This window comes from Oryx dammah, unplaced genomic scaffold (genome assembly GCF_014754425.2).
Source record: "Oryx dammah isolate SB20612 unplaced genomic scaffold, SCBI_Odam_1.1 HiC_scaffold_24, whole genome shotgun sequence".
In the NCBI taxonomy this organism is placed as follows: Eukaryota; Metazoa; Chordata; class Mammalia; order Artiodactyla; family Bovidae; genus Oryx; species Oryx dammah.
This window is the reverse complement of record NW_024070208.1, coordinates 71564749-71589640: the sequence shown is the minus strand read 5'-3', so window position 1 is coordinate 71589640 and position 24892 is coordinate 71564749. Positions and strand designations below refer to the sequence as shown.

Below are 24892 nucleotides of genomic sequence, written 5' to 3'. Positions count from 1 at the left end.
GGCACCCAATCTCTTCCCTGTATAGGAGCTCATTTCCTTACTGTGTTATGTTTGTTTTAAGATTTCATAGGGTATTTGTCTCTGATTTATTTCACTGAGCAAAATTCCCTCAGGTCTGTCCAAGTTCTCACAGATAGCAGTATTTTCTTTTTTTTAATGGCTGAATAATACTCGTGTGTGTGTGTGTGTGTACATTTACTGCACTCCAACAGCCCCAAATGCTTCTCCAGTGTCCCACACAATTTCCCTGATATGGGGAACTGACCGCTGCTTCGGGTCCCCCACCCTTCAGTGTGCAGGTGCAGTCCTGCTCACTCTCATTTTTCTTCCACTTCTTTCATCCTGCCAAATTTTGCCTGGATCTGTATATTCCTTTCTAGTGGTCAGGGACTCCTGCCCACTCTCAGCTGATGTTCTTCAACCCTTCTGTGTCTGAAGGGGTATTCCTGATGCATCCATGGAGAGAGATGCCCTCCACGTTCACCTGCTCCTCTGCCATCTTCCTGTCTCTACATTTTCTGTATTCATTTATCATTCAGTGGATTCTTAGGTTGTTAACATATCTTGACCATTGTAAATAATGCTGCACTGAACATAGGACTGCCTGTATTTTAGTTACAGTGTTTTCACCCAGAATTGGAATTGATGGGTGATATGATAGTTTGTAAAAATTTTGATGAACCTCCAAACTGTTTTCTATAGTGGCGGTACATAACCAGCAAAGGTGCACATGGATTCCTTTATCTCCACAGCCTCACCACACTTGTTATCTTTTATGTTTATCTAATTATATATATATATATATAATTTTATTTATTTTTGGCTCTACTAAGTCTTTTTTGCTGCATGGGCTTTTCTCTAGTTCCTGGGCTCTAGAGCCCAGGCTTAATAGCTGTGGTGTACGGGCTTAGTTGCTCCGCGGCACGTGGGGTCTTCCCAGATCAGGGATGGAACTGATGTCTCCTGCATTGGTAGATGGATTCTTTGCCACTGAGCCACCAGACAAGCCCATCTCTTTGGTTTTTTGTTGTTGTTGTATATGGCCTTTATTATGTTGAGAAGAGATAGGCTGCCCACTCCAGTATTCTTGGTCTTCCATGGTGGCTTAGACTGTAAAGAATCTGCCTGCAGTGCGGAAGACCTGGGTTCAATCCTTGCTTTGGGAAGGTCCCCTGGAGGAGGGCTTGGCAACCCACTCCACTTTTCTTGCCTGGAGAATCCCCATGGACAAAAGGAGCCTGGCAAGCTACAGTCCATGGGGTTGCAAAGGGTCAGATTATGACTGAGTGACTAAGCACAGCACATGCTGAGGATATTCCCTCTATACCCATTTTGAGTTTTTAATCTTGATACTGATTTTTTTCAAATGCTTTTTTTTTTGCATCTATTGGGATGATCATGTGATTTTTATCTTTAATTTGTTAATCTGTTGTTTCACATTTGTATATTTGTGGGTATTAAACCATCCTTGCCTCCCTGGAATAGCTCGATTATGGTGTATGATCCTTTTAATGTATTGTATTCAATTTGCTAATATTTTGTTGAAGATTTTTGCATTTATGTTCAGCAGGAATGTTGACCTTTAATTTTCTTTTATTGTGTCCTTTTCTGGTTTTTGTATCAGAATAATGCTGGTCTTATAAAACAAGTTTGAGAGTGTTTTATTTTGGAAGAGTTTGAGGATTGGTATTCTTTATTTTTTAAGTTTATTTTTAATCGAAGGATAATTGCTATACAATATTGTGTTGGTTTCTGTCATACATGTTTGGTAGAATTCAACAATGAAGCTAGCTGGTTCTGGACTTTTGTTTATTGGGAAGCTTTTGATTACAGATTCGGTCTCCTTACTAATAAGAAGTCTGTTTGGATTTTTCTATTTCATGGGTCAGTCTTGATAAGTTGTATGTTTCTAGAAGTTTATTCATTTCTTCTAGGCTGCCCAGGTTTTTGTTGTTTAATTGTTCATAGCAGTCAATGGCACCCCACTCTAGTACTCTTGCCTGGAAAATCCCATGGGCAGAGGAGCCTGGAAGACTGCAGTCTATGGGGTCACTAAGAGTGGGACACAACTGAGCGACTTCACTTTCACTTTTCACTTTCATGCATTGGAGAAGGAAATGGCAACCCACTCCAGTGTTCTGGCCTGGAAAATCCGAGAGACGGGGGAGCCTGGTGGGCTGCCGTCTGTGGGGTCACACAGAGTTGGACACGACTGAAGTAACTTAGCAGTTATCAGTCTCTTATGATCCATTGAATTTCTGTGGTATAGATACATCTGTATAGATGTTACAATATATAGATATTTAGATGTATAGATATTACAATAAAACAGTTTTTATTAAACAAAATATTCTAGTTTAAAATATGTCCTGTTCCTCTACCTTTTCCCCAGTTTCTTCCATACTTTGCGTGGATATGGTCTCACACTCAGTTCCAAATCATTCTAACTTCTTCCAGTATTAGACTGGCAGTTGGAGTGTTTCAATTTCTACTTGCCTCAAGAGTCTGAGAACTGGAACTCCCATAGGATGCTCTAAGGAGCATCCTTAGGTTCTTCACAGTCTAGCTCCACTCTGATGTACCAACCCCATAACTTGTAGTGGGTTGAAAGGTGGCTTCCAAAAAGATATGTCCACATCCTAATCCCTGGAACCTGTAAATGTTACCTTATTTGGAAAAAGGCTCTTTGACAATCTAATTAAGGGTCTTAAGACATGATTCTTATGGATCTGGATGGGTACTAAGTCCAATACGCTTATAAGATACATAAGAGAAGACACAGGAAGAGGAAGACATATGAATAAAGGCAGAGATAGGATTGATGTAGCCACAAGCCAAGGACCACCTTAAGCTTTCAGAACCTGGAAGGTTCTCCCCTAGAGCCTTTGGAGGGAGCGTAGCCCTACCAATACCTTGATTTTGGACTTCTCCAGAACTGTGAGACAATAAGTTTCTGTTGTTTTAAGTCACCAAATTTTTGATAATTTATTATAGCAGCAGTAGGAAACTGATTTGATTTGTACCTTGAAGTAGGGTACTGCTGTAACAAACACATAAAATGTAGAATTATCTTTTGAATCTGACAGAAGCTGGAAGAGTTTTGAGAGGTGTGGTAGAAAAAGGCTAGATTGTCTTGAGGAGACTATTGGCAGAAATACAGAATACTGGAGTGGGTTGCCATGCCTCCCTCCAGGGGATCTTCCCAACCCAGGAATGGGACCCAGGTCTCCCACATTGCATGCGGATTCTTTACCATCTGAGCCCACCAGGGAAGCCCAGGAATGCCGGATAGCCTGAGAATACTGGTAGCCTGTCCCTTCTCCAGGGGATCTTCCTGACTGAGGAATCAAACCGGAGTCTCCTGCATTGAAGGTACATTCTTACCAGCTGAGCTACCAGGGAAGCCCTAAGACATTTAGTACTATTTGCTAGGGATGTTTATAGGCTGGTGAGACTAAAATTTTCAACACATATACTGCAACTTAAACATTTAAACTGTATTTATTCCACTGCTGTTGCTCTTACTGAAAATATTTTTTGAAATAACACATAATTACTGTCTGGCTCTTTAGTACATGTAAAATCATCCTCTATGGAAATTTTTTAAAATCTATGTTAGAATAGATAAAATTCTTCTTTTGGGAAGAAACCTTGTTATTTGGTGCTAAATATTATATAAAACAAGTAAAAAAAACTGGAAATACCAGAATTTTGGATTTTTTTTTTCCTTTTAAAAAGTTTGACCAAAGTAATAACTTACATTTTTGGAAGGTGAGATGCTGATTTAGATGGTCTCTCAAGGATATTTTCTCCTCTAAGAGTGGTGATTGGCAAATTGTCCATGAAAGTAATTCAAGAAGAGTTCTCAAAGCGTTAGAGCAGTGGTATAGTGAAGGAGTAATTGTAAGGAAATACTTTAGTAAGGTGATTACTATGAAGGATCATACTCGTATGTATAAATTCTGACATATGGAAGAAATCTTTTCCCCATAGTTGCACAATATATGAGTATTGTCAATAGTGTTTGGTCAAGTCAGTTAGGTAATATTGTTGTGCTCTACTTTTCTAAAGGTTTTCTACCGTCAGTTTTTGGTTACATCCTATTTAGTGTTTCCTGTAGTTTCCTCTCCTTTTAGCCTGTTTGTTTGTTTGTTTGCCTTTAATGCCATTGAGTTGGACACCATTAATAATAAGGGTTGCCTTGGAGTTACTGCTTTAAATTCATATGTCTGCCATGTTTAGTATGTTGATGAATTAATCAGTTTTCTCACTTCCTTTTCTGCCTTTACTGACCATCTCAGACTCACAAGAATTAGTTAACTTTGCATGTGTCTTGGATGTCCTCAATACTTACCATTTATATTAATCATTAGTTTTACTGAGACTAAAAAAAGATAAGGTGGGCAATAGCAGAATCCGTACCGTCTGTTTGATGGTTGTATCCTTTCTAGTTTAAATAGTTAGATCTACTTGTTTTTGGTGTCTTGCACTTTGTTCCAAACAAGACTGAATAGCCTTTCACTTATTTCACTATTTCCAAAAGGCTTTACATTGCTTTGGCTATTTTTTCTTACCTATGCTCTTTGGATAAATGGCAGTTTTTTGGGGGGTTTCCATGCCAAAGACCTAATGCAGTGTACCAATTTTCTGTTAATTTTTTGATTAAGGTATTTTCTGTTGAAATAAAATTGTCTACACAAATAGGTAGCTAAATAAAAATAATAATATTGCTTTCTAAAGATGGTTATAAGACCAGGTTTTGTTTGTGAAAAATAGGCTATCTGTTTTTCACCTTTTTACTTTTATATAACACTGTCTGTATTGCCATTAAATTATACCTCTCAGGGCATTACACATGCATGCATGCTAAGTCAATACAGTCGTATCCAACTTTTTCTGACCCCATGGACTGTAGCCCACCAGGCTCCTCTGTCCATGAGATTTTCCAGGCAAGGATGCTGTAGTGGGTTGCCATTTCCTTCTCCAGGGGATCTTCCTGACCCAGGGATCAAACCCTATATTGCCATTAAGTTTTACTTCTCAGGGCATTTCACATAGAGAACAAAATAAGTTATCCATTTTTTACCTAATAAAGAGGAAAAACCAAAAGTAATTTGTCATATAGTCTTTTCCAGTTATGATTATATGCCTGTAGTTTAGAATGACAACTCAGGTAAGAATCATCAATGTGTTCTTTTTTTGCATTACAGTAGCTGGAAATTGGTAACTTTAGTTTTGGGAGTTTTGGTTTTTACCAGAAGTTGTAATTTGGCTCTAAAATACATTTTATAGTGTCAAAATCATTTTTAAATTTCTAGCTATTAACTGATTACTTTTATTTTTAATAGTGAATTTATAGCAGAAGAAAGTAATGAAAAATTTTGGCAGTTTTTGGAAACTGTACAAGAATTAGCAATTTATAAGCAAACAGGTAGGTGATGTACGTATTTCAACTTTCCAGATATATATTTTTATGCCTATGTTAGACATGTTTATTGTTTTTAATGGTGATGTTTAAGTGTATATACTTAATTAGGTTAGTAAATCTGAATATTAACTTTGAAGATATTTTAATGGAAACTATTCTAATCATCCATTTCCCAATGTATAAGGTTTTAATACTTTATTATAAGAAAACTTTTATAATTGGCAGCGTCTGGCTATTACATTATAATCAAGAAATAGAAATTGTTGAATTATGGTTTTCTTTTTACCTAGATTTCTTTGAAATAGTATTAGTTTTGCATGTAATAATAGTAAAAGAATTTTTTTTTGCCATAATACTTTTGCTCCTGAACTCTTAAAGAGATTCTTAATTTTTGCCCTTAACAAGTCAAATAACCTGTATACTTTCATTTCATCATTTAGAAAATGGAGTTAATCATTCCTACTTTTTATACCTATATATATATATATACACACACACACATACACACATACATACATAGTTTTAGAATGAACACGTGTTTATTACTGTGTTTCTTAGGGAATATCAGATGCTGAAATTAGATTTTGGCAGTGGAGGCTGAAAGGTTAATTATTGTTATAAGGAAAGGTTAAAGAAAAAGATTAGTTTACTGTCTCTACAGAGAATAGAATAAATGATGTTAACATAAAACCCCTCAAGACAGAATTTTCTTGCCTTTTAAGCAGAGAAAACTTCTTAGTAGGATGATTAAGTAGTTTAGGATTTTATTCCTGAGTGTAAATGTAAGATGAACAATGGTTTTGAATGTTTAAGTGTTCATTTACTAGAGCTTGTTTGGCTTGCTAAGTGGCCTTTAAGTTCAACAATTTTATGATTTTATGAGATTGGCTTAAGATAAGAGAACAGACATACCTTTAATATTTTAAACTGAAATTATTTCCAAAAACAAGTAATTTACTCTTTCAAAAAACTTACTAAAAACCTTCATTATTCAGTAATCATTATTTGAATCATGAGAGACAGTATGCGCTGCTTTATATACTGAGAATACAAACATGAATGAATGTGATCTATGTTCTCCAAACCTTGTAATATGATGGAAACCGCTACATGTACTAGTAAGTGATCACAGCTTTACTAGGGATGGATAGGTATAACATGGAAGTATGTAAAGAGGTGCCTGGTCAATATTTCAGAGAACAGGACAGCCTTTCCAGTGGGAAGTGCTGGAGTTGAGTTTGGATGACAGGATTTAGTGAAATCTTAGGGAAAGGAAGACAAGCAGAAGAGACAACAGGAGTAGATAAACTGTGACCACTTAGAAGTCTACTTGTAAAGCAATGGGAGATTGTTAGTTTTGTATTTATCCCAGTTGAGCTCTTTCAAATACTAAAAGATGCAGCTATGAAAGCGCTGCACTCAATATGCCAGCAAATTTGGAAAACTCAGCAGTGGCCATAGGACTGGAAAAGGTCAGTTTTCATTCCAATCCAAACAAAGGCAATGCCAAAGAATGCTCAGACTACCAAATAATTGTACTCATCTCATATGCTAGTAAAGTAATGCTCAAAATTCTCAAAGCCAGACTTCAATAGTACATGAACTGTGAACTTCCACATGTTCAAGCTGGTTTTAAAAAGGCAGAGGAACTAGAGATCAGATTGCTTACATCTGTTGGACTATCGAAAAATCAAGAGAGTGCCAGAGAAACATCTATTTATGCCTTATTGACTATGCCAAACTCTTTGACTGTGTGGATCACCACAAACTGTGAAAAATTCTGAAAGAGATGGGACTATCAGACCACCTGACCTGCCTCTTGAGAAACCTGTATGCAGGTCAGGAAGCAACAGTTAGAACTGGACATGGAACAACAGACTGGTTCCAAATAGGAAAAGGAGGATGTCAAGGCTGTATATTGTCACCCTGCTTATTTAACGTATATACAGAGTACATCATGAGAAACACTGGGCTGGAGGAAGCACAGGCTGGAATCAAAATTGCTGGGAGAAATATCAGTAACTTCAGATATGCAGATGACTCCACCCTTATGGCAGAAAGCAAAGAACTAAAGAGCCTCTTGATGAAAGTGAAAGAGGAGAGTGAAAAAGTTGGCTTAAAACTCAACATTAAGAAAACTAAGATCATGGCATCTGGTCCCATCACTTCATAGCTAATAGATGGGGAAACAGTGACAGACTTTATTTTGGGGGGCTCCAAAATCACTGCAGATGGTGACTGCAGCCATGAAATTAAGACGCTTACTCCTTGGAAGAAAAGTTATGACCAACCTAGACAGCATATTAAAAAGCAGAGACATTACTTTGCCAACAAAGGTCTGTCTGGTCAAGGCTGTGGTTTTTCCAGTAGTCATGTATGGATGTGAGAGTTGGACTCTAAAGAAATCTGAGTGCAGAAGAATTGATGCTTTTGAACTGTGGTGTTGGAGAAGACTCTTGAGAGTCCCTTGGACAGCAAGGAGATCCAACCAGTCCATCCTAAAGGAAATCAGTCCTGAATATTCATTGGAAGGACTGATGCTGAAGCTGAAACTCCAATACTTTGGCTACCTGATGTGAAGAACTGACTCATTTGAAAGGACTCTGATGCTGGGAAAGATTGAAGATGGGAGGAGAAGGGAACGACAGAGGATGAGATGGTTGGACGGCATCACCGACTCAAAGGACATGAATTTGAGTAAACTCTGGGAGTTGGTGATGGACAGGGAGGCCTGGCGTGCTGCAATCCATGGGGTTGCAAAGAGTTAGATGTGACTGAACAGTAATTTTAATTTTGCTATTTGAGGTTTAAAAAAGAGATTAATATATCCGGTTTTCATGATAGTTAAAAAACAAACACCAGATTTTCTGGCTCTCACTTAAAATCCTGAGTGCCCCTATCTCAAATTTTTTCTTCTCCGTACATGTTTATGGACTTCTTTGGTGACATTTTCTATTGGAGAAGCTGTCTTGAAAATTACTTTAATAATTTTTGAACCCTTTAAGTCACTTAGGTTTATTAACGTATTTTATACCTAAATGAAACATCATGTCTGGACAGACGAGGCAGGTCATTAACAAGATGGAATATAAGCTCAGGAATACCTAAACTCAAGCATAGGAGATGTATGTATTTCATGGTTGAACAGCTAAAATGAATTGTATTAAGAATTACTGACACAAAAATATAATTCTGTTGAAGTTGTTCATAATGGTGAGAGTCAAATGCATATTGCCGCCTCATTGCTGATCTTGCTAGGCATAGGAAGAAATAGTATATATGAGGAATTAAATATGTTAAAAACTATCAGACTTCACTGAATTTGTTTTTAAGACATTATCCTAGAGGATACATTAAAACCCTTAGTTACTTATAATTTTCTAGATTGTTGAATCTCCATGAGGCCTTTTAAATACTCTACACTGAAGAATATTTCAGTGATACACTTGCCTAAAACAAAGTGTAAATGTTGAACATTAACTTTTTGAACTCAGGTGCTAGTTTCCTGCTATTTCATGAGGACACTTTACATTATGTGTCAGCATATTAAAACCTTTTAAACATTGAATTCAGTTCAGTTGCTCAGTCGTGTCCGACTCTGCGACCCCATAAATCGCAGCACGCCAGGGCTCCCTGTCCGTCACCAACTCCTGGAGTTCACTCAGACTCATGTCCATCGAGTCAGTGATGCCATCCAGCCATCTCATCCTCGGTCGTCCTCTTCTCCTCCTGCCCCCAATCCCTCCCAGCATCAGAGTCTTTTCAAATGAGTCAACTCTTCACATGAGGTGGCCAAAGTACTGGAGTTTCAGCTTTAGCATCATTCCTTCCAAAGAAATCCCAGGGCTGATCTCCTTCAGAATGGACTGGTTGGATCTCCTTGCAGTCCAAGGGACTCTCAAGAGTCTTCTCCAACACCACAGTTCAAAAGCATCAATTCTTCAGCGCTCAGCCTTCTTCATAGTCCAACTCTCACATCCATACATGACTACTGGAAAAAGCATAGCCTTGACTACACGGACCTTAGTCGGCAAAGTAATGTCTCTGCTTTTGAATATGCAATCTAGGTTGGTCATAACTTTTCTTCCAAGGAATAAGCGTCTTTTAATTTCATGGCTGCAGTCACCATCTGCAGTGATTTTGGAGCCCCAAAAAATAAAGTCTGACACTGTTTTCACTGTTTCTCCATCTATTTCCCATGAAGTGATGGGACCGTAAGCCATGATCTTCATTTTCTAAATGTTGAGCTTTAAGCCAGCTTTTTCACTCTCCTCTTTCACTTTCATCAAGAGGCTTTTTAGCTCCTCTTCACTTTCTGCCATAAGGGTGGTGTCATCTGCATATCTGAGGTGATTGATATTTCTCCCGGCAATCTTGATTCCAGCTTGTATTTCTTCCAGTCCATCGTTTCTCATGATGTACTCTGCACATAAGTTAAATAAGCAGGGTGACAATATACAGCCTTGACATCCTCCTTTTCCTATCTGGAACCAGTCTGTTGTTCCATGTCCAGTTCTAACTGTTGCTTCCTGACCTGCATACAGATTTCTCAAGAGGCAGGTCAGGTGGTCTGGTATTCCCATCTCTTTCAGAATTTTCCACAGTTTATTGTGACCCACACAGTCAAAGGCTTTGGCATAGTCAATAAAGCAGAAATAGAAGTTTCTCTGGAACTCTCTTGCTTCTTCCATGATCCAGTGGATGTTGGCAATTTGATCTCTGGTTCCTCTGCCTTTTCTAAAACCAGCTTGAACATCAGGAAGTTCACGGTTCATGTATTGCTGAAGCCTGGAGAATTTTGAGTATTACGTTACTAGCATGTGAGATGAGTGCAATTACGCGGTAGTTTGAGCATTCTTTGGCATTGCCTTTCTTTGGGATTGGAATGAAAACTGACCTTTTCCAGTCCTGTGGCCACTGCTGAGTTTTCCAAGTGTGCTGGCATATTGAGTGCAGCACTTTGACAGCATCATCTTCCAGGATTTAAAACAGCTCAACTGGAATTCCATCACCTACACTAGCTTTGTTCGTAGTGAAACCTGTTTTTAAATGATTTTGTATGGTTTTGCCACAGTTATGTATTTATTAATGTCTCAAGATAATTAGCTAACCTGTGTTGTTTTTGTATGGTGAATCAGAAATGTCAACCAAGGTTTATCTGACTCTAGAGTCTATTTTCATTTTTCCATGTTCTCAGCATATAAAAATTCTCAAAGTCCACAAAGATTTTAATAGTTTCTACACAAGTAAAGTTCTCTATATATTTTAAAGGAAAGATTTTTAGAAAAGGTTATGACATTTCTAGCTTAGTTACTTATAACTGAAAACCAGGTTTGGGGTAGGAAAATGTTTGCTGTCTGGATGTGTCACGTTTTAAATGCTTGTAGAATATCCAAGTGAGGATATGCAGTAAGCGGATATGAGTGAGAGATTTAAGTTAAAAAATCTAAGCTAAAAGATAGGATTTTAAAGTTAGCAACACCAAGAAGGTAGTGGCAGTTATAGGGAGAAAGGATAGAATGAGAAGAAAATAGATAAAGAATACCAGTGTTTAAGAAATAACCAAAAAAGAACATGAGATAGAGTCTAAGGAGTACCAGTGGAGGTAGGCAAAAACCTAGAAAATGTGGTATCATGAAAGCCATGTTGAGTGATAAGTGATAGATGTTCAGTTCAGTTGCTCAGTCGTGTCCGACTCTTTGCAACCCCATGAATCGCAGCACGCCAGGCCTCCCTGTCCATCACCAACTCCCAGAGTTCACTCAAACTCACTCCATCAAGTCAGTAATGCCACCCAGCCATCTCATCCTCTGTCGTCCCCTTTTCCTCCTGCCCCCAATCCCTCCCAGCATCAGAGTCTTTTTCCAGTGGGTCAACTCTTCGCATGAGGTGGCCAAAGTACTGGAGTTTCAGCTTCAGCATCAGTCCTTCCAAAGAACACCCAGGGCTGATGTCCTTTAGAATGGACTGGTTGGATCTCCTTGCAGTCCAAGGGACTCTCAAGAGTCTTCTCTAACACCACAGTTCAAAAGCATCAATTCTTCGGCCCTCAGCTTTCCTCACAGTCCAACTCTCATATCCATACATGACTACTGGAAAAACCATAGCCTTGACTAGACAGACCTTTGTTGGCAAAGTAATGTCTCTGCTTTTTAATATGCTGTCTAGGTTGGTCATAACTTTTCTTCCAAGGAGTAAGCGTCTTTTAATTTCATGGCTGCAGTCACCATCTGCAGTGATTTTGGAGCCCAATGTTATCAAATACTAAAAATGAACCAAGTAATATAAATATTAACCTTTATCAACAGAAGAATTAGTAGTGAGTTTGAGAGCAGTTTTACTGGTATAGTATTGAAACACTATAGTAAGTTGAGGAATAGAGACAAAGTATTGTTAAAATTTCCAGGATTGACTATGAGGCAAATAAGATGAGCCAGTACTAACTCATCAAGTGCTGGTGTGGCTTTTTTTTTTTTAATGAGTGATTTATGTATATTAAATGCCAATATGTAAAAAACTGAGTGAAAGGTGAAACTAAAGATTAAAGATATTGAAAGAGCAAAATCATTATTGGCAGGTTAGTTGGTAAGCAAGGATTTAGTTATTTTTAAACATTACCTAAAATATAAAATAGTCCAATGCATTCATGATTGCAAGTTAAGCCTAAAATACATATTTTCTTTCTGTAAACCCCTGAATCCTACATCTGTTACTACATTAGAGAGAGTTGGTGGCTCAGACGGTAAAGAATCTGCCTGCAATGCAGGAGACGTGGTTTCAGTCCCTGGGTCAGGAAGATCCCCTGGTGGAGGGCATGGCTACCTACTCCAGTATTCTTGCTTGGGGAATCCTGTGGACAGAGGAGCCTGGAGGTCTACCGTCCATGGGGTCACAGGGAGTCGGACAGAACTGAGCAACTAACAGTGACCTTTGACAAATTTTGATGTCTCTGCCTGGTACTACTCAGATTTGTTCCTGTTGACTCAGTTCTCTATTTTCATGTAAAACCAATCCATTTTGACTGATGTAGTCTGATTTTTGTTCTGTGATTAAATTTTGACTGTTATTGGCCCTGTAGCAATTAGGATTTTTTAAAATCCATTTTAAAGATAATATCTCTTCTTTAGTTGCTTTTGTGTTGCTCTTACTACCAAAGCAAATCTTGCTTTATTTTTTTTGACGGAGGGGAACTCGGTATAACTTCCTGAAAAATCACCTGTAGTTTGTTGAAGTAGAAGTGAATGAGCATACCGAGTCTCATATGATGACTCTTTGAAATACAGGGTTAGGAAAGTACTATTGGCCTTAATGAAAAGGTCTATTCACTTCTTAAATATTAATTCCATGAATGTATTAAATGTGTTATTTTGTATGCCAAGAGTAGAAAGATATAATTGAAAGACTAGAAAAGGTTCCTGCCTCAACAGCTTAGCTTAATGGGAAGGATAGCATTAAACAAAAAATTATACAAATAATTTTTAATTGCAGGTTAAGAATTGGTCTAGAGATGGTGTATAGTTCTATGCTGTTCTTCATCTCCTCTTAAATTTTAAGTAGGGCCTATATCTGATCCATGTATTATAACTCTGCAACCTGGGAGTGAATGTTGGTGCCTTCTACTTAGATTTTAATGGCAAGATTATTTTCATCTGGGCTTGTATCGATTGCCTGGACTTTACTGGAAGATACAAATGAAGTAAATTATAATATGGAGATCTTGATTTTCCCTTTTGCTGTAACACCTTCTGTTCCAAACTTAAAATATGATATTGGTTTAGTTAGCTGTACGCTGAGAGATGTGCTAATGTGTTGAAATATAAAATACTAACATCCTTTTCTTTTGAATTCTTTTTACAGAATCAGATTATTCTTACAACAACTTAATCCTGAAGAAAGCTGGACAATTTTTGGACAATTTACATATCAATCTCTTAAAGTTTGCTTTCTCTATAAGGGCATACTCTCCAACTATTCAGATGTTTCAACAAGTATGTAAAAATACCCAGACGGTATTTGACAAAGAAGCATACTAGAAACATAAATAAATTTCTTAACATGAATATCTTTAGTTAAAAAAGATCTACAATTTATAAACCTGGTTCCATAGTCTATCATTGATTATATTTTCATTGTTACCATTGATTATAATATAATTAAGTATTTCATTAATTTTATAGTTATTTGATGTATACAAAAAGGCAAAATGGTTGTCTGAAGAGGCCTTACAAATAGCTGTGAAAAGAAGAGAAGCGAAAGGCAAAGGAGAAAAGGAGAGATATACCCATTTGAATGCAGAGTTCCAAAGAATAGCAAGGAGAGATAAGAAAGCCTTTTTCAGTGATCAGTGCAAAGACATAGAGGAAAACAATAGAATGGGAAAGACTAGAGCTCTCTTCAAGAAAATTAGAGATTCCAAGGGAACTTTTTATGCAAAGATGGGCACAATAAAGGACAGAAATGGTATGGACTTAACAGAAGCAGAAGATATTAAGAAGAGGTGGCAAGAATACACAGAAGATCTATACAAAAAGGTTCTTCACCACCCAGATAACCACGATGGTGTGATCACTCACCTAGAACCAGACAGCCTAGAATATGAAGTCAAGTGGGCCTTAAGAAGCATAACTACGAACAAAGCTAGTGTTGGTGATGGAATTCCAGTTGAGCTGTTTTAAATCCTGAAAGATGATGCTGTCAAAGTGCTGCACTCAATATGCCAGCAAATTTGGAAAACACAGCAGTGGCCACAGGACTGGAAAAGGTCAGTTTTCATTCCAATCCCAAAGAAAGGCAATGCCAAAGAATGCTCAAACTACCACACAATTGCACTTATCTCACACACTAGTAAATTAATGCTCAAAATTCTCCAAGTTAGGCTTCAACAGTATGTGAACCGTGAACTTCCAAATGTTCAAGCTGAATTTAGAAAAGGCAGAGGAACTGAAATCAAATTGCCAACATCTGCTGGATCATTGAAAAAGCAAGAGAGTTCCAGAAAAACATCTATTTCTGCTTTATTGACTATGCCAAAGCCTTTGACTGTGTGAATCACAACAAACTGGAAAATTCTGAAAGAGATGGAAATACCAGACCACCTGACCTGCCTCTTGAGATACCTGTATGCTGGTCAGGAAGCAACAGTTAGAACTGGACATGGAACAACAGACTGGTTCCAGATAGGAAAAGGAGGATGTCAAGGCTGTATATTGTCACCCTGCTTATTTAACTTATATGCAGAGTACATTATGAGAAGTGCTGGACTGGATGAAGGACAAGCTGGAATCAAGACTGCTGGGAGAAATGTCAACAACCTCAGATATCCAGATGATAACCATACTTATGGCAGAAAGCAAAGAAGAACTCAAGAGTTTCTTGATGAAAGTGAAAGAAGAAAGTGAAAAGTTGGCTTAAAACTCAACATTCAGAAAATTAAGATCATGGAATCTGGTCCCATCACTTCGTGGCAAACAGATGTGGAAACAGTGTCAGACCATTTTGGGGGGCTTCAAAATCACTGCACATGGCCATGCAATTAAAAGACACTTATTCCTTGGAAGAAAAGTTATGACCGATCTAGACAGCATATTCAAAAGCAGAGACGTTACTTTGCCAATGAAGGTCGCTCTAGTCAAAGCTATGGTTTTTCCAGTGGTCATGTATGGATGTGAGAGTTGGACTGTAAAGAATGCTGAGCACTGAAGTTTTGATGCTTTTGAACTGTGGTATTGAAAAAGAAGATTCTTGAGTCCCTTGAACTCAAGGAGATCCAGCCAGTCCATCCTAAAGGAAATCAGTCCTGAATATTTATTAGAAGGACTGATGCTGAAGCTGAAGTTCCAATACTTTGGCCACCTGATGTGAAGAACTGACTCTTGTAAAAGACCCTGATGCTGGGAAAGATTGAAGGCCGGAGGAGAAGGGGATCACAGATGATGAGATGGTTGGATAGCCTCACCGACTCAATGGACATGAGTTCGAGTAATCTCTGGGAGTTGGTGATGGACAGGGAAGCTTGTTGTGCTGCAGTCCTTGGGGTCACAAAGAGTTGGATACAACTGAGCAACTGAACTGAGATAAGGAAATAATGAGGACAAATCACCATTGAAATTAACTATAAATATTTTAGTTTAATGGGACATTTTCAACTATTTCAAAGCGTATTTTCCTACTATAAAGTTGATTTTGTTTAATTGTTTGATTCTGTGTATAGATATTTTTACTTTAACTAGAGCAATAACTTAATAGTTGATAAGCTGTTTTAATCAAAGTAATGTGTGAGTTTTAAAAATGATATTGTAATTACCAGCTACTATAGCTAAGTGTCATCTTTGAAATCTTAGATTGCAGCTGATGAGCCCCCACCAGATGGTTGTGCTGCATTTGTGGTTATCCATAAGAAATATACCTGTAAAATTAATGAGATTAAAAAGCTGCTGAAGAAGGCTGCTTCAAGGTAAATTAATGATAGCCTATAGTAAAAGGAACAGTTTATGAAGAGAGATGAGGGTTGAAATAGAAATTTCTTGCAATAAAAATTGTAATATTCTAAGAATGTGTTTAAAAGAACGTGCTCTGAATATTTATCTTAGTCTTAAGTCCTTCTGTAAAATACATAAGTACTTTCAATATTTTGTCTTGATTAGCTTTTGATTTTAGGATACCAAAATACCATAAAACACATGAGAGAGATATTTTATATGCATAAGTTAGTTTTTTCAAATACAGACCTCAAAGATATTGTGGCTTCAGTTCCACCTCAATAAAGTGAATTCTGCAGTAATTCACTTGAAGTTTTTGGTATCCCAGTGCATATGAAAGTACGTCTACACTAAACCGTAGTCTGTTGAGTGTACAAATGACATTTTGTCTAAAAAATGTACATCCCTTAATTTAAAAACACTTTATTGCTAAAAAGTGCTAACCATCTGAGCCTTCCGTGAGTCTTAATCTTTTTGCTGGAGGAGAGTGTGAAATACTGCAAGAGTTAGAGAATTACAAAAATGTGACACAGACAGGGAGTGAGCAAATGCTGTTGGAAGAATGGTACCATAGACTCGTTCAACATAGTTGCCACAAACCTTCAGTGATAATGCAGTTGTCTGTGAAGTGCAATAAATGAAGCAAAAAGCCCAATAAAACGAGGTATGCCTGTAAACATATAAAACTGTGGATTTATCTAGACTATATCTCTTTAAATATAAATTGAATGTATACCTTGGAAATTAAAAATTAATAACAAAATTACAGAATTACCTTTTTATAAACACTATTCAAAACATTTTTCTTCTTCTAGGTATTTAATGCAAATGAATATGAGAAGTAAGGAGGAGATTATTAACTTAGTAGTGATTTTTTTACAGAGTAGTACCTACCAGTAGGTGTTTTACTGCCTGATTGTTTATACTTTAAACAGTATTAAAGTTGTGTCTCTAATTTTGAAAGAGTTATTTATATGTTAGACAGTAATGTATATTTAGTAATTCATATTAGTACTTATTTGTTGGAATCTTTCAAATATTATATTTCATATTAATTTAATATACGGAAACTTTTATGTAGCCTGATTTTTCCTTTACGTGTGTATGTTTTTATACTGAGACAGTTTTTTCCAAACCTGAGTAAGAGATTTTACTAATATTTTCTGGTAGCTTTCTTAAAGTTTTTATTTTACCTTAAACTTTTAATATATGTATAATTTATTTTCATAGGAAGGCAAGGATCCGGTCAGATCTTTCCTCCCTTCAGGTGCTAGTCAGTTATTATATTCATATTTTATAACTGTTTGTTTTATACTGTTACGTTTCTTGTAACAGTGCTATGTTGTTAGTATTTATTGCTTTAATAATTTATTCCAGTGTCTCACAGGACAATTTCCTCTTCATAGCTGCTCTTTTTCCCCACCTCCAAAAAGTTCTTAGCTCTGAGCTTGTTGATGCTTTCAGACTAACATTAGAGTCCTTTTTCTCCTGTCAAACTGACTCCCTAAAAAACCTGGGTAGAGTTTTAATTAGAATTATGTTAAATCTATTAGTTAATTTAAAGAATTTAAATGTTTACTATATCAAATCTCAGTGGATAACATGTCTTCTGTTCACTCCTTCTTTTAAAACTTTGAAGTTTTATACTCTTCTCTGTTTTTAGAATCAGAAATAATTGTTTTATTTTATGAACTGTTTTTTACCTATTAAGATGAATTCAAAGTTTCTCTCTTTGGACATATTATGTAATATATTTTAAACTATTACACCTTCTCTGTGTTGCTAGGGAAAACTATTTGTTAATGGTGTGGTATTTTTGTTGATTGCTTATGCTTTTATTAAGGCTCATTTTTCTACTTTAATGAGATTAGCTGTTATTTAAACTATGCCAATTTTAATGTTATTCTAACTTCATATAGTGAATTAGGCAACCATGTTATTCTGTAAGAGTTAATTTAGCATGGGAGTTATATATTCCTCTAAAGCATTAATAGACTGACTCCAAAATTGTCTGCCCTAATGTGGTTTTTTTTTTATAAAGGGAATTTTGATAACTTTTAGTTTAGAGTTGCTATTGGTTTCTGACTTCTGATGTCTGATATTTCAATTTTCTTATGGAAACTAAAATTTAAATATTTAATATTTAGATATTAAATCTAAATTAATTTAAGATTTAACACAAGGTTAACATCAAGCTGTTAGGAGAGGCACCTTGCCATAGACCCTGTGAATTCCTGCATATTCTTGCTGGGTCTGACAAGTAAAAAAGGCAAGATCTGGACTGCTTTTTACTTGAACCATTTTTCATGGTTGTGTTTGTAGTGAGCAACCTTGAGGAATTACATAATTCCTAATTTTGAAAAGAAATTTCAAAATTTTGCTTTTGAAAAGAAGAGTGGGCTCGTTATAAAATGGTGATTTCCCAGGTACAGTGTTTCTTGTACACCCACTGTTTGTGTAGTATCCATCTGGGTCCATATTTTGTTACACACACCCTGTTGTGAAACTTAGGGAATAGGTGTAATGTTCATTCTGCTTGCTATGCCCTGAGCAATAAAGTTCTTTGTCTTTGACATGAGTCTCGTGTCTTCAGCCAGACATGGGACTTCTGCCAGACATGAGGCATGACAGAAGCCCAACTTATTACTTTGTAAGTAGGCTGAAACCAAGCCACAGCCCTTTTACAGTTCTTGACGGTTTCAGAAACAAGGGTGGGATGTTGACAGACAACATGGCTTTCTGGGAGAGGAAGGACAAGGGCCCCCGTGGGTTGGGGAGACAAAAGCTCAACACTTGAATTTCTTTCCTGCTGCCCCCTCTCTCTCCCCCTGCTGTTCTTCACTCCCTGTGCCTCTGGCTGGGTGATAGCAGTCTTCTGATACCTGCTACTGTAGCTCCTCATACGGAGTTTTAGGTCTTTGTTACTTTAGGAAAAGGCACCCAGACTCAACTGATGCGGTTTGGAAGATGCGCATAATGGGAAAGGGAATTAAAATGATCTCTAGGCCAATTTGGGCTTCCCAGGTGGTGCTGTGGTAAAGAACCCGCCTGCCAGTGCAAGAGATGTAAGAGATGCAGGTTCGATCCCTGAGTCGGAAAGATCCCCTGGAGGAGAATAACCCACTCCAGTATTCTTGCCTGGAGAATCCCATGGATGAAGGAGCCTGGTGGGCTCTGGTCCATGGGGTTGCAAAGAGTTGGACGTGACTGAAGCGACTTAGCATTCACACTAGGCCAATTCAGTGTACTTTTATTTTTACTGTTTTGATTCCCACATCTGAATCTGGAACTGGTATTGATATTGTACATGTATATGCTTTGAGTGATGTGAACGCTCATAAAGTCTAAAGAGAGACGCTCTCATTGGGAGACTACCACATGTAGTACATTCCCAGGTGGTCCAACAGAAACAACATAGAATCCCAGGAGGAGAGGAGGAAATCACAACTTCAGTTACAGACTGAATGGCTGCCTGAATGCACAGGAATGCAGTTTCCGAGTACAACAGCACCACCTGCCTGACTCAGCCATCAAGTACACCCCTTTTAAAAAGATAACTACTGCTAAGCTTTAGTTGAAACTGAACCGACTCCGGAAGCCTTGTAACTCTACTATCTGATGTTTACAAGTGGAAATAGTATATTCAAGAGCACTGTTACTTTGACCTTTTGTGATCTTAGGGTTACATGGCAAAGGGGCAGTAGTTCTCCTTTAGGACAAAGCACGTGCCCCAGTCCCTTACCTGAAGTAAAATCTCTGACTCAGTGGGGCCCTCAGTTCTCTTATTCCCTTAAGGCTTGCATCAAGTTATTGATACATTCAGCTCAGTTTGAAGTTGATAGTGTCTTAGGGTTTCTGCTGCTTTTCATCCAGGCTCTGTGTGTGCAAAGTTGTGTCAGTCATGTCTGACTCTGTGACCCCATGGACTGTAGCCTGCAAGGATTCTCTGTCCATGGGATTCTCCAGGCAAGAATACTCATGTGGGTTGCCATGCCGTCTTCCAGGGCATCTTCCTGACCCAGGGCTCGAACCTACTTCTCTTACGTATCTTCCTGACCCAGGGATCGAACCTGCATCTCTTATGTCTCCTGCATTGGGAGGCTAGTTCTTTACCACTGATGCCACCTGGAAAGCCCTCATCCAGGCTGCATCTATGTAAAACCAAAAGCAAATGGGGGCAGAATTCAAGGCAGTTCTCTTATCACTGAAGAATCCTTGACCCCTAATGAAACTTGCTACATTTTTACTGACCCTGGGCTGTTGCCAGTGGCCTACCTATCTGGTCTGCCACTTGGAAGATGACCAGCTGGCAGATTAGAGGGACTACTCTTTGGTTTCATGATTTATTTCTCATATGCTCTTTACTTTCAATTCTTGTTTGTGTTTTGTTTTCATTTTAGGCCCAGACCCTATCTGTTTAAAGGAGATCACAAATTTCCTACAGACAAAGAGAATTTACCAGTGATTATTCTCTATGCAGAAATGGGTACAAGAGCATTTCGTAAATTTCACACAGTGTTGTCTGAAAAAGCTCAAAATGGGGAAGTTCTTTATGTTCTTCGGCATTACATTCAGGTACATGCTTGCTTCATTCAAGATTACTTTGGCTATAAAAACTTTTTTATAACTACTTTTTATAATTTCTCTACTAGATTTTACATAATAACTTTTCCTAGAATACTTATATCTGATAACACAACTATCACGTGAATTTTATGTGGAAAAATATATTGGGATTCTGTGTCTTTTCTGGAAAGTATCCTGTTTATGTTTTTTTCCCTTATCATATATATATCTGGAACAGATTTACAACTTGGATAAAAAACAAAACCATACAACAATAGGATGTATAATATTTGGTAGGACTAATAAACATAGTTATTTTTAATGAAAGTGTATTATAATGAGGAAATCTAACTTGATATATTGATAGTATATATTAGTTCATTGTGCTGAGCGTTGTATAGGAATGCTCGCAAACCAATCTGTTTGAAAGGCTGCTTACTTATTCAAGTTTCAGATCAAATGTGTTGTGTTATCCTCCACTCTCCCTACTCTCACTGCTATAACACTCTACCACTTTATTCTAGTTTTAATGACTTCATAGAACTTATTACTATGCCAGCTCAGATTTTATTTAACACCTCCACCCCCCACCAACACACACATGCAACCAAAACTCTCACCTCACACACTAAAATGGCCCTTAAAAGGACTTTTCTTTTTTATTTCATATTCCAAACATGGAAAGAGTGTTTTAATTTGCACTTCCCAAAATATTCATAAGTATTAATATACAACTCCTCTGTATCCATGGTTCAGAATCTGCAGGTTCAACAAACCAAGAATTATGTAATAGTGTAGTTTATACTTGGGGAAAAAATCCATGTATAATTAGATCAATGCGGTTTACATAGTTCAAACCTGTGTTGTTCAGAGGTTTGATTTGATTTGATATCAAATCATTATATTTATTGTACACCGTAAACTAATACAATGTTATATGTCAGTTATATCAGAAAAAGAATGTGAGATTACAGCATATGTTTATCTTTTTTAAAGAAGTCCCCAAGTGATTTTAATATGCTCCTGCTGGGTGGCATTTTCATCTATTAAGAATCAGTGTCCCAGCCTGTTCTTCGGAGAATGTGACCATTAAATATACTCCTGTGAAAGCATACTCAACAGTTATATGGGTACTTTGTAGCATCAAATTATAACCTATTTAATTAATTACATATTGTGCATCCAAAATAATTATACTGTAGATCTAGTCAACATGTAATTCTAATAAAAACAGACTTATTCATGCTACCTTTTGAACAGATGCTTTTTTTGTAGGGAAAGAAGAAATAGGATGATGAAGAAAGATTCCTCTCAACAGTTGATTTAGCTTGTGAGAATTTTTGGTTTGCAAATCCAAAGTTATTCAACTACAATTCAGATTTTTATATTAATGCATTTTCAAATAGAGAAAGTAAATATGAAATTAATGAACATTTATCTTTATTACCGAGGAGCTAATACTGTTCCAGAACTGATGATGGAAATTGGTTATGTGAAATTGCATTTCTTTCATGAACTATAACAAGATATGTGAATTTAGAGCATAGCCACCAACTAATTGTCTTTTGAGTGGACAGTCAAAATGTATTTTTAAATTGAGCTGTATGAAATTGAAAACTCTTTAAAAGACTTTAAACTTTGCCAGATTACTATAAACAACCCAGTTTTCTCATGCTATCTTTTATTATAGCATGTGCCTGAGAAATTAGCAAGTTAAATTTTAGTGTGGGCAGCAAAAACACTTTCTGCATATCTGAAGCTAATTCTTACATCATCTTATTTGAAAATAAAATAGTCCAGGAATAGTCACTCAGGTTGTATACTTACTTATTTTTAAGGCTTGGGGGAAGTTTAGGGAGGAAAGAAGAGAGAAAAGAGTAGTATACTATTAAGATTTCCTTTCCATTTGCTGTCTGCCTCTTCCTCTGTCATGTGTAGAATTGCAAAACTGCCCTCATGCAGACCTTAGTTAAGCCAAGGCATAACATCTTCACAGTTCAGTTAGTTCAGTCTCTCAGTGTGTCCGACTCTTTGCCATCCTGTGAATCGCAGCACGCCAAGCCTCCCTGTCCATCACCAATTCCCGGAGTCTACCCAAACCCATATCCATCGAGTCGGTGATGCCATCCAGTCATCTAATCCTCTGTTGTCCCCTTCTCCTCCTATCCCCAATCCCTCCCAGCATCAAGGTCTTTTCCAGTGAGTCAGCTCTTCGCATGAGGTGGCCAGAGTATTAGAGTTTCAGCTTCAACATCAGTCCATCTTCACAGGAGTTTGCTAAGTACTAGGTTAAACAGGTTTTCTAACCCATGGAAGAATATGCCAAATGGTAATGATTACGGCACAACTGATAAGAATTCAGTCTAGAAGCCAGAAAGAACCTTAGATATCTTCTAAAAAGTTTACATGTATTCATCCAAGTTGCTTACTTTTTTAAAAAATATGACTTCTTTTTCTTCATATGGTAATTTCTAGAAGTACATTTTATGTTTTCCCTTAATATATAAGGTGAAAGAAAGTAAGGTACCAAATTCTGATCACAGATACTTCAGACAATTCAGTTTTAGGCAAATTGTGACCTCTCACTGCAAGGATAGGTGCTAACCTGTGGCATTTGGTATATTTTAGTCATCGAGAAACATGAAGAAAGAACTGAATAGGTTGCTCAAGGCACTGAGTTTTTTTGTTCCCTTTGCCTCTGCTTTCCAGTATTTGCTTTTGGGGACACTCTAGTTGCCCTCCATCCAGACAACTAGCAAATGAAAGCACTTACTGGTTTAGGAAATGCGTAGTTCTCCCCAAAGAGTACAGTTTTGTCAAAACTTACTTGTATTGGATCCTCTGTTAATTAACTCATGGGAAAGATGGCAAAATTATCATGGTATAGCAGAAAAAGATCCAATACTTTTTTCATTGTAAAAGAGTAATTAAAGCATTAGTGTCATGACAAAGGTTTTAGAAAGTAAAGAAGTGGTCATCAACAAGTTTCTAGTTCCTTGATAAACTTTCTCAAGAGAGAATATAAATATCCCCTGAATAGCAGTATTTCACAGTGATTAAAAACTTCAGTATTAATGATTTACCCTCATGTCCCAACATACAGTCATTCTGAATTCAAAAGCCGCGGTTGACAAAATATTTTCTCTTTTTTTTTTTTTTTTTTTAAAAATGTGTTTGAACAGAAACCATCCTCACAGAAAATGTATTTATCTGGCTATGGTGTGGAGCTAGCAATTAAGAGTACAGAATACAAAGCATTGGATGATACTCAAGTCAAAAGTAAGTTTATTCTCTATATTTGAGTAAAAAAATTTGGAGGGTTACATACTTCCATTTAATCCTACACATGTTAATTTGAGTCTGGAGGCAATTTAATTTTGAACTAAAATGTATTTCATGTTATTATGCTCTCAGAAGTTTCAAAAATTGGAAGTAGCATATTATTTTGGTTATATTCAATGGCTTCCCATTTTCAGCAACATATAAAAATTGATACTACATGTAGGATGTGTAGAAGCAATAGGTGAGGGTGCTTATGACTACGAGGGGGCTCACCCAGTTCAGACTGGCCTGTGATGTACCTAATCATCCCCTGGGGGCAAAGATTGCGGATCTAAAGGGGTTGTGTCATGGTAAACCTGAAACTCATTGGTAGCACTGCCTTACAAAGCTTGGTCTGAAGTATTTATTTTTAATAAAGTTAGTTTTGTGTTGTGTTTTTGTTTTGAAATGGGATGGGAGAGGGAGAGGCTGGGATGATTTGGGAGAATGGCATTGAAACATGTATACTATCATGTAAGAAACGAAGTGCCGGTCTGTGTTCGATACAGGATACAGGATACAGGATGCTTGGGGCTGGTGCATGGGGATGATCCAGAGAGATGATATGGGGTGGGAGGTGGGAGGGGGGTTCAGGATTGAGCACTTGTATACATCCACTCGTGTGGATTCATGTCAGTGTATGGCAAAACCAATACAGTACTGTAAAGTAAAATAAAGTAAAAAAAAAAAATGGGATGGGAAAGTCCTGTGAATATTTGGTTAGATTGATTAGATCTGCAATCTACCAATCCATTATCTATGTTCTGTGTACTGAATGCATGCTCTAGATGAAAGAATCTGGAGACCTAAAAACAATAAAGAACTTTTCAGATTCTTATGGAAATCTTTTATTACCTGGCTCATTGGAAATTTATTTATACCCGATTCTTGGTGAAGAATTTCTAATTCATTCTTTTACATGCTCTCTGATGCTGCTTCTGCTTCAGCTTTGTTTTTCTATTCAAGCTCTGGTCCTGAAGGCCTTGCTCTGGTTACAGCTTAGCTCTAGTCCCTCCTACTGAGTGTGCTACAGATCAACCTCTGTATTATTGCATGATCCTCTACATAGAAAACACTAAAGACTCTACCAGAAAATTAC

At 37.2% G+C, this 24892-nt stretch overlaps 1 protein-coding gene across 1 annotated transcript in view; it reads left to right on the top strand.

The window, feature by feature from the left end:
• Positions 1-24892, top strand: part of UGGT2 (UDP-glucose glycoprotein glucosyltransferase 2) — a 137580-nt gene that overhangs the window by 1195 nt on the left and 111493 nt on the right. The window contains exons 2-6 of the mRNA XM_040267273.1: positions 5349-5431; positions 13286-13416; positions 15769-15881; positions 20307-20481; positions 23655-23751. Coding sequence (XP_040123207.1) covers positions 5349-5431; positions 13286-13416; positions 15769-15881; positions 20307-20481; positions 23655-23751 — 599 coding nt within the window. The remainder of the gene's footprint in view (positions 1-5348; positions 5432-13285; positions 13417-15768; positions 15882-20306; positions 20482-23654; positions 23752-24892) is intronic.